Source organism: Copadichromis virginalis, linkage group LG10 (assembly GCF_057382275.1).
Source record: "Copadichromis virginalis isolate Kocher_CV1m ecotype Utaka linkage group LG10, C_Virginalis_male_GT1.1, whole genome shotgun sequence".
Taxonomy (NCBI): domain Eukaryota; kingdom Metazoa; phylum Chordata; class Actinopteri; order Cichliformes; family Cichlidae; genus Copadichromis; species Copadichromis virginalis.
Window position 1 is genome coordinate 25,782,695 of NC_140627.1, and position 16,212 is coordinate 25,798,906.

Sequence of the window (16,212 nt, forward strand, 5' to 3'; positions counted from 1 at the left end):
GATGCTCAGTCTTGTTCAAACTATTTCCACATCTCAAATTCCACTTCGTGCTGAAGAAATAGTCATCATTAATCTGAGATTTGGATGAGGGATCAAAGATCTTTCAACCAGCAGGACAGTGACGATCAAAGAGGGTCCCAGAGACAGGGAGGGAGGGGCCAAAAACAAGGAGGGAAGAAAAAAATATTTTTTTTTCCAGAATGTTAAACCTAAACCATCCGGCGAAGGTCTGCACAAGTGTTTTGCAATGGATGGGTTTGTCGACCCATCCATTGCTTGCCTCATTAAGACAAAAAGTTCAGAAACCTTAGCAGTGATCAATAAACCGAGGCATATTATTTATTGTCTCTCTTATTTATCAAACCTTTCACAGGCGCAAAAACAAGGGGAAAAAAAAGAAAAAAGATATCACATGCTTGAAATGAAGAGCTGGATGCCCCTCCCCCTCCTGTGGCGCAGAGAGAACCGGCGACTTGCAGACTTGGTTAATTTAGTCTGTGTGGGCCAGTGTGTTTGTGGAGTTACTTCAGTGTTTTGGCATTTGATGCGGGATCAGCAGTGGGAGCCGGGGCTTTGTGGCTGGTAGGTTTGGCATCATCCTTGGCTGTGGGAACCTGGGTGGTGGTGGCGTGGGTGGGGCCTGAGCTGGCCTGACTGTGGGGACGGCTGGAGGGCTGAGAGGGGTGCCGGCGGCGACCATCCCCACTGGACGAGTGTCTTCGGCGACTTCCTTCCTCCATAGGCGGCTAGAAGCAGAAATAATCGTGTTAGATAACACGCCTAAGGCAACAACATGCTGCGCTTCAAAAAACCCTTTAAGCTCTTATTGATACAAACAGGAGAAAACTTGAAGCACGTAAACTCCTGATAAAACAGATAAAACCTAGTGAATCAGCACCAAGGACAGTATCTGTTTCCGTGGGACACCTCAGTCAGTGAGATCATGATAACAGTATAAGGAAACATGCAAACAGCTTCTGCTGCTCAGGCTCAACTCCATTTACACATTTCACTTGCATCCATTTGGTCCGACTTTCTGTTTTCCTCCCTGTCAGTAGACGCATTGTGAGACCATCATCCTAAATCGAAATGTTGTTTGTTTGGAAGACACCCAACTTTGAAACTGTCCACAGTGTGACATAGGACCACACATCTTTCATGCTCATCTTCTTTCACCTGTCAGAAGTCACATCATCTTCCTGAAGTTAGTTCGTGAACCAATTTTAGGCTCATCTTAGCATTTAAATATCAGATTATATCCTTTATTATCACAGAGAGCTTAAATCCGATATGACACTTCATGTGTGACCTCAAATCTTTTCAGGATAATTTCTTATGAACTTTTGTATCTCAGTTAATCTTTCTTACCTAAGAACTGATCATCGATACTGGAAGTAAGATCATGTCTCTTCAGCCCTATTATACACCTTACAGCCTGCTTATACCTACAAACTTCAAAGAATATTTAACTTACGTCGATTCTGAAATCTTCGAGGCGTTTAAACTTGCTCAGGCACTCCTGCAGCTTGGGTTCAATCTCCAAGTTCTTGGCTTTGGAGTATTTAAGGAAGGCCCAGAACTTCTCAAGTCCATACAGCTGCCCTGTGGTCAGAAAACAAATGTTGTTAAACGTGACTGTACAGAAGACAAGAGCTTGTTCATATAAAAATCTCTGCTGAGGTGCCTCTGAGAGTGTTTTAAGGTTTCCTCACCAGCTTCGTAGTCTTTCATGGTCTCCTCCTGGAAGTCCTTAAAGATGTCTGGTCTGAACTTCTTCTCTAGACCGTAGCTGTAGTACCTGAACAAGCACTCTAAACCGTACCTGCAACACATAAGCGTCGAGAGAGGAAACAAGAGAAATTAGATCACACCGAGCTTTGGAAATAACAAAAGCTAGATTCAGACAGCTGCACAGAGCCCGTTTCCACTGTGCTGCCAAAGCTTTACATCTGCTCTTCTCCTCATCACGTAAATCCAACTGTCCAATAGTAATGTCACTGCTACATACACAGGTTGCAGATCTTACCTATATCCTTCTTTTCCATCCTCGACTACCAGCTGTCTGAATTCCTCGTACATTTTCCTGTTGAAGTGGTCCCGCAGGAAAAATGACCAGAATCGGAAGAGCGTGTTCATCTCCTGCGACTGGCCGATTCCCAGCCGTTTCCGCTCTGTGATGGAGAAAAAGTGGTCAAATACATGAAGATAAAGGACACAGTTTCAATTAACTTGTAATAATTAATGCTAAACAGTCTCTGATCAGAAATTAAGGGATGTTTAAAAACGAGGAAATGCACCGTTTAGGCAACGCCGGCGGTACTTGTGGTAAACGTGTTGCGTGAAGCCGTTCTCCTTGAGCAGCTCGTGCGATGGGTGCTGGAACTTGGGGAGGGACTGGGGAGTGCAGCCGATGTTACCCAGGGCGGGGGTGCCCTCCGATGGGCTTGCATTAGAGCTGATAGAGAGAAAGGTGGAGGATTAGGTGGAGATCTACTAAAGTAAGTCCACCTTCAGTAAACCTTTAGTCTTGTGATCATTTTACTTAAAGGACAGTACACAATATGAATATCTTCTATGCTTTTCCTTTTATGTTCTGGTATTATCAAAGCTGACTGCAGAGCGTGTAACAGAGAGCAGAGGGTCTCACCTGACGGAGGCGGTACGGGACCGATGCTCTCTGGAGTCCATCACCCAACCGACGTGGAACTCCAGGGGCGGGTTGGAGCTGTGCCGGGTCTTCCTCTTCCTAGGCGTCTAAAAGGGCGCGGGGAAAAATCAACACGTTTAGTCGCTGAGCTTTTCATGCTGAACCCAACAGGTTTTGCCACTAAAACACAATTCCAACGTCTCACCTTGGCATCGACGGGCCGACTTTCCTTCACAACTGGGTAGAAGCGAGGCGTCATGGTCGGGTCCTTCCGGTGAGGCGTGCGAGGCGTGCGGGGCGTCCGGGCACTGCGGTAGTTGGGCGAGTCAGGCACGGTAGTTGGCAGCGAGCGAGCTATTGAGGAGGGCTCGGGGGCACCGAAGAGTTTGTTTGCCAAAGCGTCTGTGGGGACTGTGGACGAAGATAGATTTGTTGTAGAAAAGAACCGAAAAACTTCACACGCAAAGTCCCGACACACACTTAAACACTTTAAGAGACATCTAATGTCACAACATCTTTGATCTTATAGCTTCATTTATTTCAGTGTGATGATAATGGACTACAGTAAAGCCACAGCTGTTACCACAGAACCAACATGGATTCAGAACTTCTTAATGTCTCTTTAATGCGAGTGATGTTGAACAAAAATGACTCAATGAAAATAGTGAGTGTTATTAAAGCCGTTTACAGCACATTTAAAGACTGCAGATTTTAACTGGAGACCAGTAACAGTTCCTACAGAGTACCACCAAGTTGCTGGAAATTGGGTCGTCTCTGTCTTGCAAGTCATAAAGCGAGACCGCATTTCTGTCATTTTAGACCGACCTCTGGACAAAACACTCAATGGTTTTCCACAGTAACGTGTGGAGCGCTGGTGCTTTAACAGAGCATGTTTAATGGCGAGTCGATCACAATAAAACTAATTTTAAAATTAGAGAAAGATCAGAAGAATATGACATTATTTAGAGCAGCATGCTGCCTCTCTTCTACCCAATCCTTTGTCATTCCATCAAAATTTTCCTCTCAGGAAATTGTTCCAAAGGGAGTTCAAAGATTCCTTCAGACCATTGTTCACATAGGACTATGTCGACATGTTGGCATATTTATTAGCACTGTTGAATGTATCTGCTGTAAAATAAAAATGCGATTTCTATGAATCACTGCTCTGTTTTTGCTGACGACCATCCTCTTGATTCATTTCCAGTCTGTTTCGGTCTCGCGTCAAATCTTTCTTTACACAAGCAGCAATACAAAAATCCCCCCAACAACTATGAGATTTATTTTATATTTTTAAGCTCTTCTAGTTGTGTTGCCATTCTTCATCTGGGTTCTGCTAGGTTGCCTGGTTTTTAAAAATGGGTTCATCTTCTTAGACTTGACTCCCATCTAGGAATTTTTCCAAGATGGGGGTCCTACACGAGGGGGGGGGGGGAGAAAAAGAAAACAAAAAAGGTCTGGACAAGCCGAGAACTGCCCGACTGTTCTTTCAGTGAAACAGAGCCCAGTTTGCAGCTCTCTCTGTATCTCTTATGGGTGATTTAGACGTTCGTGGTGAACTTTTGTAGAGCCGTGGGTCGTAGCATCACCTCCAGCATTTATGACCGTCTCTTAGGGCTGTGCGATATGACCAAAATCTCATATCCCGATATAAGAATTTTATCGTCCGATAACGATATAAATCACAAAAATGTAACATTGTCTGTAAATTCTGTGAATCTCGGGCAGCTCTACTTGCGTGAAGTGTTTCCAGCTGCGTGTCATGTACCTGGAGTCGAGTGTTTTAACCGATGCATGAAACGACACATTTTTAGACATAAGCTGTAACGGCCGCTGTTTTCTTTGTGAGTATTTATCACACGGCGTGCTGCGGGGAAAAGCCTGTTCTAACGTTTGAGTCTAAGGTTTATTTTTTAGCACCTGGCAGCTCTTTTTTTGGTTCTCATCCGTAAATAATCTGCTCTTTCACATGATTCAGTTTATTTTGAAAAGTCTCAACAGGATCCTGAGCTTTATTGTGAAAGGTTTATGTGGAACATAAACAAGCGGACACGCAATGATGTTACAGTCATTGTTGCTAACGACAACGCATAAAAACAGGCGCTTGTCCGTCCATAGTGTGGTTATATTAAATATAAGAGAAAGAGAGAACTTTAAGAAATTAATATAGCCACTACAGTGACCATCAAAACGATGAAAAAATATTGCCGTAAAAAGTTTATTTTGCGACACCACGAAACGAGCGATAGCGTAAAATGAAACGATAGACGTTTTTATATCGTCATCCGATATATATCGTTATATCGAACAGCCCTACCGTCTCTGGTACATTTTGTGTTAATGATCTTGTGGTCACGAGTGTGGGAGTGTGTGGTCATGTGGTGCCAGCCACTTGACTCTTTGTTGTGGACAATTTGTTTTGGGGGGGTTTTCACCCCAAAAAGGCATTCATTATTATTTCCACTTCTTTGTACACCCCTTCGTGTTCATTTCAATAGTTTTGGCAATCTCCATCTGGGAATTTACTAACATTTGTGAGTCCTTATATTGATGCTATGATTGTACTAAGACAATGATTATTATTTTCAATGATAAATTCAAAAACTGCATTGAAAAGGTAGCCAGAAACGCAAAGGAGAATTCAACAGCAGTGAACAGGCCTGTCATGGTGTTTTCCTTCTAGAGAGGTCTCTAGAGTTTGTGACATGTATACAGCATAGATTTCCCTCAGAATCCTCAGATTTGGGTGTGATAATTATTTAAAAACACAAAAGCGTTGTATATTTGGCTGTGTTTTTGAGTCCTTACTCTGCTGGGGTCGTGGGGGGCCTGGTGGGACTTCCTGGTTGGGGTCGACAGGCGGCTCAGGGGTCAAGCAGTCAAACTGTTCACGGCTGATCAGGTGGACCTTCTTGAAGTTCTCCACCTCTTGCTGTAAAAATGAGAAAAATCACATGTTAATGCACGAGGCGTGACAAAATGTCTCTTTCTGGGAACCGTGATACGAAAACGTCACAAATTAATTAAAATATAAAAGTTTAAAGCCAACTTCAATCGTCCAGAAAAAAAGCACATAAAGTCATTTTCATATTATTTCCCTGTAAACTCCAAAACACCACAGGAAATGTCTCTTACATTCTGGACAAAACCGATTATTAACAGACCTTATCTTCAGCAGTCTGGAGAGCGAGATACAGCTGCAAAAAATAGCTGCTAGAAACACTCTCTTCGCCCTCATATCTGACATCTGACTGCTCTGACACGAGCGCAGCAGCCAGCAGGTTCACATCAACACAAGTACCCTGAAGTTTCTGCACATGAATACATCCGTAAAGCATGTTTTCTTGTTCCTTCTACAACAAAGCTAGTTTAAAAACGCCACCAAAACCAAACAGCGACGAATCATCCTCCCTGCCAAGATCATCAAGCGCGACTCACACTGGCTCTATCCCTCCGAGCATCCTCAGATCTCTGACCTTCCATCTTTAGCTCCCCTGCAGCCCATCAGCTCGAGCCCTCAGGCCGAGGCCTTGCGTGTGGGGTTTATTTATAAACAGCAACACTCTGTTCCACACGACACAGGATTTGTGCCGGCGAGTACGTGAAGGTCGCCACAAAGAGTTCAACAATGCAACAATGGGCGGCCACAACAACAAAAAACACAAAAACAACAAAAAACTCTGTTGGGTGTTTTGTTTCCATATCCAGAAACAGCTGAAGGATCTACTCATCACCAGGCTTCAGGTGGAAACGTGTCTGACATGGCAGCGACACAACCTGGACGCTGTCCGACTTCTACATCAGGACGTCGTCGTCTCATAACCCACCAGATTAAGTGCAGAATCAAGCAGAACATCCTCACCTTGATGGTGGCGTATTCGGGCTCGTACGTATCGTCCCACAGGTCCTGCTCGTAGTAGAAGAGCCCGTCGTTGATCACCTTGGCCAGCTCGCTGGTCAACTTGGCGCGCGATGTGTGGTGGCCTGTGCGGTCGCCTCCCGGGTGCTTCCTCAGGTAGGGCGGCGTCTGCGTCACGATCAGAATCTTGTTGACGTCGTGGTCGTCGATCTCACCGTCCGTTTCCTCGTCGGACCAGTCGGTGAAGGTGTTGCGGCGTCCGTCCATCTGCTCCATCTCCTCGTCGAACATGAAGTCGAGCTCCTCGGGTTCGTCCTGCTCGGCTCCGTCCTGAGTGACAAAACAAAGCACAAAAATATTCAAACGTTAGCTGATTATGTAAGTTAACTGAAAAACTGATAAAGATTAAAAAAGGTGCAGATTTAAAAATCACAGAGTTGCAGAAAGATGAAGCTACAGTCTCAATCTCAACAAGACTCTAAATAAAATAGCACAAACACATTATATAACACACATTTCCTTCCTCACCTTATTTCCTGAGGTAGCAGCGGAGGGTGAGGAGCCGGGCTGGGGCACCGGGGAGCGAATCGACTCATCCTTTTCCTTCTGCTGCTGATGGTGTAATGAGGAGGACTTCATCAGTCAACCGATCAAACAAGGGGAAATAAAGGAAGGAGGTGGTGGAGGAGGAGGGTACGGAAAGCGAGGTTTGATTAAAGAATGATGTGAAAAGACTAAAACAAAAGGAAAGTGATGCAATGGGGTCATGCAAAAATATATGCTGCAGTTAAAAGAATAAAATAAACTGCAGTGCCTGCTGCTGTGAAGCAAAAGTGATATGATAGTCATTATATTAGAGGTTCATTTTGTCTAACAACCACACATGATCACTTCCTTCTTAAAACGTTTTTAATTCAACATCTCGTTTGTGTTTTGCTCTGAATTTCACCTTTTCTGAGCTGACCTTGGGTCTGGCCGGGGAAGGTCTGGGTCTCTTCTTAACCTCGATCCAGGACTCTGAGTCCAGGTCAGGGAGACTAGCTGAGAGGCCCTTGGGCATGGTCTTGAGGTTGGAGACATCTGGTTCAGCCTTGGTCTGTTGTTGCATTGGTGTGGAGGCCCTGGGCAGACCTGCAGCAGAGAGAAGATTACAGTCAACATTAACTTTGATCACCAGGCAAGGATTACTTATCTTAAAATTCTCACTTTCTTCATGTAAATGAGGGAAATGCTCATTTCACGTGATGCAGAATTGAGGGTCAGTTAAATGCTAAACATTACAAAATGTGCAGCTTCAGGTCAGAGTGCTCACCTCTGGGCTCCTCAGCCATTTGTCTTGGAACAAACTCGGGGCAGTTGATGAGCTGGGAGAAGTCCGTATGCGTGTGCGGCATGTTTGGCATGTTCAGGCCCGGCAGCGGCCACTTCTCCGGGTCCACCTTCCGACGGATCTTCATGTCGATAATTTCCACTTCCTTACTGTCCTTTAACGCCTGACGGGACAGATGAGGGACCGGTTAGCCCAGGTGATTAGTAGAAATTTGCGACCATTCATGTATTGACAAGAAACGGGAAAACTACCCAGACTGACTCTGTCCAAAGGTGAAAATATCCCAGTAGCAAATCTAAAGGTCACTAATTAGAGCTGCATCATTTTTTTAATGTATTTATTCATTTTTTGAAGTTGTACAAAAACCCAAAAATGACCTGCCAAATATTTGTTGTTTGGTACCCTCGAGCTACTTCTGGACAGAAAATTGTTTCACATAATGAACTACAGAAGCTTCTAGAAAACACAGTCCCCAAAGGTTTTTTTCCTTTAGTGCATTTTAACTTGAACGCTGCTTCACATTATTTTTTATGCAATTTAATTGCTTGTTTTTCTGTCCTACAGCCACTTTCAGACCAGTTCTGACTGCGTTTAACATGAATTTTTAAATGTCTTCACTGACTGACATCATTCAACCAGTCAAAGAAACGCGCTTACATCCAGAATGATGTTGACGTCGGTAGTGAGGGCCTGAACTCTGTGAAAACTGGCGATGAGTCCGATGGGCAGGAAACCCTCCTGATCCATCTTCCTCCGCAAGAAAAAGTCTCTCTCCAGGTTGTCTAGGCTGAAGTAGTACTCACTGGAAGGGAAAAAAAACACAGGGAGAAAAGTGGTCAGCAGATGCTGGTATTTCATGCCTAGTCTTTGACATCAGAGGGAAGTAAAGTGAGAAAAGGAAAAAAAAAATCACAGGGAAAGACTGAATGAAAACTTATTTTTGTTACGACTGGTTATGTAACATTGTCTAGATGTCAACAGTCATCACATATCTTCCAAACTAAAAACAGAGGATTTAACAAGGTTTCAGAGCCTGAGTAAGTTGGCCAAAAATGTATTGTTTCGACACACACAGCATCTCCAGCAGCAGGTGCTTTACTGGACTATGTCAGGTATAATCTGAACAGCTTCAGTAATGTTGAAAAGAGATACTTTATTCTTATAAGTGAAGTAAACTTAACCACTTATCGACAACAAGACTGTTAAGCATGCAGACCGGGGGCCAAATGTGGCTTTCCGAAAGAGTCCAAAATCAACTAAATGTGTGACTTTCCAAAGAGTGAAAATGACTCCAATTTCATCAGTGAAATGCACTGCTAGTCCTGCTGTGGGGATAACAGTCTTACAACACAGGAGTGTAAACGTATGAAAACTTTGAAGGATTTCTAGACATCAGTTGAGATCTGAACCTCGTAAGATCAAACTGGGCCCTAAGGTGCTGATCAACTTCAATCAGTTTAACAGCTCTGGTTTAAAGCAGTTGACTGTAATGGGAACAAAGATGTGATGAAACCAGTTTCTTTTTGATCCATCATAGTTTGATTCATTGTGTGTGTCCGTGTCACACAGATAATTTGCCTAAAACAAAATCCAGAATATGACACGATGAGGTGGAACAATAGCCGTTTAAATCTGGTGCCAGACAAATGAGGTCACACTACTCAGAATCTGGAGAGTGAGATGCAACTGCAAAGTGCTGAAAGATGAACGCAAATGATCAAAGCTGATGTTGCAGAACCAGAAATACTGGGGGGGGGGGGGTTCTCCATGTTTCCTTATCAAGCAAATCACAGTGCAACTCGGCCACCAACCAGATTCAAGTGTAGAGGCTCAAGCTGCTAGTGTCAAGCACCGATGATGTTTAGCTCCATCTCCAGCGCCACACCACAAATGTCTAATAACAGTTTGTACCAGTAGAACCCATTTAACTGACATTATTTGCAGCAATTCCCCAAATTAAGCAGCTCTAATCTTAGGAGGAAGAAAAGCCAAGCCATGACGTCAAGATGTGACATCATGCAACCTTAAGGTCTGCCATCTTTGCAAAAGCCAATCACTTCATCTCATTATGCTTCAATGCTGAGATCAGAGTTGTGAAAAGTTCTCTCCACCGTCATTTAGTCAGAGAAGAGACATGAAGAGCTCATCACTTCTGCAGCACATCTGCACATAATGTCTGAACGCAACCCAATAAATACGAGTTTACCCCCCCCCCGACATCGACCTATTCCTGTGACAGAAAAGCTAAACTCACATTTGCCGCTTGATGTAGTCCTTCAGCAGATCCTGATCGACAGAGTAAAGGTCATTGCTGCTCATGTTGTCGTAATAGTAGGTCACAGAGTTGCTGAACTTCTGTCCGTAGGGTCCGTCTTTTACGTCGTAGGACTTGTAGCTGTAGTGATAGTCGTAGTGGCCTTGAAGGGAGAGGAGCAGTCGGTTAGACAGAAAGCGTGCAGCACGGCGTGCATACATTACTCGTGTGAAAGACTGTGCACGGGAACAGCAGATGCTCTCTGCGTTGTGAACCTTCTCAGCTATCAGTGCTCACATCGTTTTTACCCTTTACTATTCATTTCTTGCAAAACCAGCCAATCAAAAGATTAAAATTCTTCCACTTGCTATTAGTAGGCAGCAAAATTGATTGGGAGGTGCATCTTTGTTCTCAGATCGATGCTATCTGATGGCTCTCACATTGAAGACATGAGAGAAGACTCTTATACTGACACTCACCCCCAAAGCATTAATTCTTATTCAAGTACTGTTAATTTTGTTGTGTTTCACCATTTCTATTAAAAATCCCCTAAGAATAGTTTTTAAATGTTCCATTTATTGCATCTCTTTCGTACCATATTGTCACTTACGCTGCTAGTTATAGTTAGGAGTGAGAATTATCGAAGGTTACACAAGAATGAAAACAGCAGACTGACAATCAGTAAGTAGGAGCAGATTAATGAGAATAAGTCTCAAGTTTAACTGCTGTTTAACTCAAAAGCTATTCAAGGCACAGCCAAGAAAAAAAAAAATGTGTTAAGATGTAAATTATAAAGAACGCAGAAGTGAAGGAGCAGTGAGCCTCTTAAAATACAATTACACTGTGTGTATGTGTATTGGCATATGTAGGAGGGCACCCACTTGAGGGCTGAGTAAATACACAAAGACAAAGTTCATGTGCTGAGCATTAACTGAAAGTCTCTTCAGCGCTGCTCAAAGTCAACAACCTCAAAAAAAGTTGGAAAAAAGGGAGAAAAGTGGAAATAAAATTGCTTCACTCACATTTCTGGGCACCGTTATAAAGTTTATGAGTAGCCGGTGCTTCTGGGAAGGAGGGTTTAGGATAAAAGGAGGAAAATGAGTACATGAAGAGAGAGGTGGGGGGGTTGGAATAAGGAAAAATGTATGTATGAAGAGAGTGAAAACAACAGGGAAGTGGGAGGGAGACTCTGGCCAAAACCAACAAGCCTTCAGGGAAACCAGTTTCTCCTGCTGGAGCCAAGGCCAGTCCTCATTCCAACACTCTCTGGTTGTTATTGCACTTTTTTGTTTTTACTCTAGCCTTGGTGGGGGCCAGATCAGGGTCATCAAACACTCGGATTCAGAGCCGTGGCAGCCAAAGCAACCAAAACTAGATAAGACACTGTCTACCTGTACCAACTTAATTCATCCAATTCACCAGCTTAAATCCTTGAAACATTGATAAAGAGAAAGTTGCTGTACTCCATGATTGCAGATGAACAGAAGACTGGACTGGAAGTAAAACCCTCAAACTATACTATTAAGACAAATTCACTTAAGTTCATGGGGAGTCTTTCCACAAAAGCTGTGTGGGTAATGGGTTTGTCAAAGCACTCAAAACACTGACATCACCAACCAAACGGTACAAAATTAAAAACTGCGATGTCTCCTGTGAAAGTAATTTTGAAAGGATTTAGCCCAGGCAGCTTTACTTTCAGTGCTGAGATCAGAGTTGTGAAAGTTCTCTCCACAGATGTTTAGTCAGAGAAGAGACATGAAGAGCTCATCACTTCTGCAGCACATCTCTTATAGTGATACCAAGCGCTCTGCCATATCACAGCGTCTGCAATAATAGCTGTAAATTCTTAAGTGATATAAAAATGTTATATAGCGATACCCCACGTTTACGTCCCCTGGTGTGCACAATGGCACGTCCAAGACCGAGGAACACTCGTGTGCCTCCAATGATGATTCAGTATCTAAAAAGAGGCCTACTTCAACAATCTCCACACACAATACTCTGCATAAATATGCATGAAAACAGTTCCTGCCAACAGTGAAAAATAAACCTGTTTCGCCACTTGGGGCTAAAAAATACACAGCAGAGTACAGCCAGTGCAGCTCAAATGTAAACACATTCAAACAAGAGTTGCTAGCTGCGGTCCATATGACAGGAAGAACAAATGGTGGATGGAAGTTTCTGCTGCTGCTGGTTAAAAAGCTCCAACCAGGATATGCCATCCAAGGAAGAAACGCTTTATTATGTGACAATACTGTGCAGCTCGTTTTCTCCAGCATTAAGAAATCATGTTATACTTTTTCTTAGAATTTCCAGAGAAAACACTACAAGGCTACTTTTGTGCTGAGATGTGACTTCTGCTGTGTCACTGCTATTGCACTATTATCTGGCTACCACCTTGCTTCAGTGCATTCAGACCTCAAATTAGGAAACGTGTGTAAGTATCCTGCATGATGCTGATTTGTCAGTGCAGTCTGGTCAGCCTTTTAACTTAAAAGGAAAAAAAAAAAACTTACTGTGGTTAAAAAAAACAAAACAAAAGCGATGTTCATATTATATTACTTATAAACATTTTGAGGACACCTGCCTAGCGGTGAAAAAAAAGTGTTCTTTTGATATTTTTGAGTCGTCTAAAACGAGTAAGATGTACCTCTCCCGGCACCTCTGCCTCGTCCCCGACCTCTTCCTCTTCCACGTCCTCGACCTCTGAATCCTCCGCGGAATGGCGCCCCCTCACTCTTCACGCTGGAAACCTCATCGTGGTCGTCACGCCACTCGCGCTCATACTTTTGGCTATGCCAATCTGCAGGGAAGCCAACCATATTCCTGTCAGCAAACACTAAACCAGACTGGATAAGTAGGTCTGAACAAATATCCAATGAGGCTAACTAATTCTTTCTTACTAGTTTTCTAAATTGTGATAAAACACATTTGAATACGATACAGCGTCTTCCTAACAGCGAGTAGATTTCATTTCCTGAACACAAGTGGAGTAATACGTGAAGTGCACAGCTGAATAGTGAAGCTATCAAAGCAGAAGTATAAAATTAGCAGTCGAGCATGCACACGCGCACACACACACGCACACACACACACACACACACACCTCTCCACATCCTGCTGCTGAGTCATGTGCACTTTCTTAACCAGCTAAATGTAATAATAAGCTCTGTATTATCAACATCTAAAGACACGGCATCAAAGCCACTTCCAGTAGTCGCATATTCAGATGTGCTATCATGTGCAAGCACCAGAGATGACTGCCATGTGGAGCCAACTTCCTACTACCTCTCACCCAAAATAAACCTGTTACCACGTGAAGACGTCACAGACTAACCTCTGAGGTCGTTCCTGGCGTTGGGAGGCAGGCGCGGGTTTTCATTCTGTCTGCTGTTGTTCCTAGAGGCCGAGCGCTCCCTGGGCCCCTCTGACTTCACCTCGATCATCAGAGGAACCCACTTCTGCTTGTTTCCTGTTTTCAAATGACATGTAGAGGAAACACCGTTAAAAGGAAGAACAAATCCACGGACTGTTTCAGATTATGTTATTTTATTTAGTCATTCTTACATCTACCAAATGAATATCTTAATCACCACCATGCTTTTTGTGTTTAGAAACAGTATATCTGTAAGCTAGATGATTGGCTGATTCTAATAGCCTTTAGATATGTGCATGTGATAAACATACAACTTTTATTCTGAAAAACTGATAATCGCTTCCAGGACTTTCATAGATGTAAATGTATCCTGCAGTACCCTGGCTGTCCAGCAGGGTGCCTCACAGAGCTGCCATCTGAAAGGACTGCTGGTTGTCAGGGTGCTGTGTGGACATGTGGTTAAGTTTGTGATAGACAGCATGTGCAATAAAGAAGGGAAGTGACTGTCCCTGCAAATGTAAGAGATGTGGTCATCAACCCTCTTGTTCTTAAAATACTTGGTTGCTTGTACTTGACAGCAGTTCTTTGTTTACTTATGCATCTCGCTTAAAAAGGTAGCTTGTAAATTTACTTATATTCCACATTTTGTGGCAATTGCAGCCTTCCGTGCAAGCCCAGACCCGTCATTTCCCTTCTCCCTCCCTCCTGCTTGTGGTATCTGAAAACCTTACCCATGTGTCCACGTCACACCGTGACAATCAGCTGTCCTTTTAAACTGCAGCTCTGCAAGGCAGCCTGCTGGACAACTAGAGCCAATTAAACTCTACTTAAAACAGAGCCTGTTTTACTCAGAGTCCTGGTGATTTACCTGTGGCTGAAAGCCAAAACCTTTTTGATGGGCACGAAAAACATGATTCATTTGCTTCAATACTGTGATCAGAGTTGTTCAAGTTCTCTTCATTTTAACATTTTAGTCAGAGAACAGACATGAAACTCATCACCTCCACAGCACATATACAAAAACCGACAAATGCATCTCCAGGAACAAGAAGTTTTACTATTATAAACCCAACTGCTTTAAAATTGATACGAGTACATAAAAATGTGCACTGTATGCACTGATCTTAAATACTGCAATTCAGTGTATAAATAACTTCATTGTTTAAGTCTCTTCATCAATACAACAACTGGCCTGAATTGTTAGGAAAAGAAAACGAACGGGCAGGTCGGTGCTAAAATTCGTGCCAGACCATTTGTATGCCGGTATGTTTTTTGAGGGGTGATGAAAACATGAGAGCCAGGAAACGCCCCCCTCCTCCACACACACAGAGCAAATTCAGCCATGCACACTGAGGGCCAGCTATGCTGTGAAGGTCAGAAAGCACTCGCTGGCTGCCTGGCTGGCACGGTTTAAACCTTTAACTGCTGCCAAAACTGCTAAACTATAACCAGCCACCACAAACTTCTCCTAAATGATCAGTTATGGGCACGAATTTAAAAGGCAACCTGTATTTGACTTCGAGTGATACAACCTTGTACTGTAACTGACTCTGCTTATTTAGATTTGCTCCCACACTACTAACGTGGTTATTACAATTAAAACACGCTTTGTTTAAGCAGCCATGAAAGACCCAACTTATCTTGCACTCACTTTACCCTTTACACGTGGAGTGAACGCATCTGAAACACTGATAAACGTAGGCAAAAGTGGCCTTTTGTTCTCTGATATTACACGGGGAGTACGGCGTATTTGCAAAGGCACAAGTGGAGAGCACAAAATCATCTACCACATAATGTGTACCCCTGTACCGGTTACTGATCCTTTGACTGGCCATTTAAGAGCAAAAACAACAACAAAAAACAGCAGCACAATCCTAACATCTTAGTTCACAGTTCTGGAGTCATTACTGCCATTTTTAGAGCTGCTTAACTGAAATCCTTTCATTTGTATTTCATCAACCTTACCACCAACTTTAGCACCAGATACTAATGAAGCCAATTATTTAAAAGCGAGAACCCCAAAAGCTCAGAGTGGACTTTTTCCTTCAAACGTTTTAATGTCAAAACCAGATTCTTTAGCAAGCACTATAATTACAGACAAATGATTAAATCAGTTTGATCATTGGTCACCTTTTTTCTTCGGTCCGTTCTTCTGGGAGTCGTCGTCACCGTTCTTTTCCTCTCCCGAGTCGTCTGACTTGGCCTTCACGTTCTCCTTGCTCTCTTCATTGCTCTCCCTTTTCTCCTTTGACTCCTTTTTAACCATCGTCTTTTTGGTGCCCTAAGTAGACGGGAAACACATTCAAACCGCTATTTAGAGGAGGCGAAGAAAAGTCCATGAAAGGAGACGGAGACAATTTCATGTAAGACTTGAATTATATGGAACTTGCCACAATGAATTCTTAATACACTTGCTTAACAAATTACACTGGCAAAGATTCTGTATAATGTTAGACATTTTTACCATTTGATTTCAGTAAAATTAAAGCATTATTTAAAAACCCTTTAACAGTTGGCACTTTGACGGGACAGGTTAGCTTTCAGTAACCAAGGGCTCATTTTCACTGAACCAACATCACTTTTATAATCTTGACCTAGAGTTGAGCAACTCAGTATGTTTACATACGCACACACACAGCCAGCAGTCTTTTTTAGTATTTTAAATCAATTTTTTTTTTTAGTTTTTAAAAATAAAGTTTGCAATAAATCGAATGCAAACAGGAAAAAGAAGCTCCTAAACCAGCAGTCT

General features: G+C 43.0%; 1 protein-coding gene across 10 annotated transcripts in view; it reads right to left on the reverse strand.

Moving 5' to 3' along the window:
- Positions 1-311: 311 nt before the first annotated feature.
- The window catches only part of larp1 (La ribonucleoprotein 1, translational regulator), a 56,124-nt gene continuing 40,223 nt past the window's right edge, over positions 312-16,212 (reverse strand). For 5 of the 10 annotated variants that reach the window (XM_085470822.1, XM_085470816.1, XM_085470823.1 and 2 more), the window contains 17 exons: positions 15,594-15,744; positions 13,425-13,559; positions 12,738-12,890; positions 10,088-10,250; positions 8,491-8,635; positions 7,816-7,996; positions 7,453-7,634; positions 7,032-7,136; positions 6,507-6,833; positions 5,453-5,576; positions 2,853-3,058; positions 2,648-2,754; positions 2,298-2,455; positions 2,027-2,171; positions 1,713-1,822; positions 1,475-1,602; positions 312-746 (listed from right to left, as the gene is read on the reverse strand). In XM_085470822.1, the coding sequence (XP_085326948.1) occupies positions 522-746; positions 1,475-1,602; positions 1,713-1,822; positions 2,027-2,171; positions 2,298-2,455; positions 2,648-2,754; positions 2,853-3,058; positions 5,453-5,576; positions 6,507-6,833; positions 7,032-7,136; positions 7,453-7,634; positions 7,816-7,996; positions 8,491-8,635; positions 10,088-10,250; positions 12,738-12,890; positions 13,425-13,559; positions 15,594-15,744 (2,745 nt within the window). In that variant the 3' untranslated portion in view covers positions 312-521. The remainder of the gene's footprint in view (positions 747-1,474; positions 1,603-1,712; positions 1,823-2,026; positions 2,172-2,297; positions 2,456-2,647; positions 2,755-2,852; positions 3,059-5,452; positions 5,577-6,506; positions 6,834-7,031; positions 7,137-7,452; positions 7,635-7,815; positions 7,997-8,490; positions 8,636-10,087; positions 10,251-12,737; positions 12,891-13,424; positions 13,560-15,593; positions 15,745-16,212) is intronic. The other 5 variants (XM_085470821.1, XM_085470820.1, XM_085470817.1 and 2 more) reach the window with 5 other exon arrangements.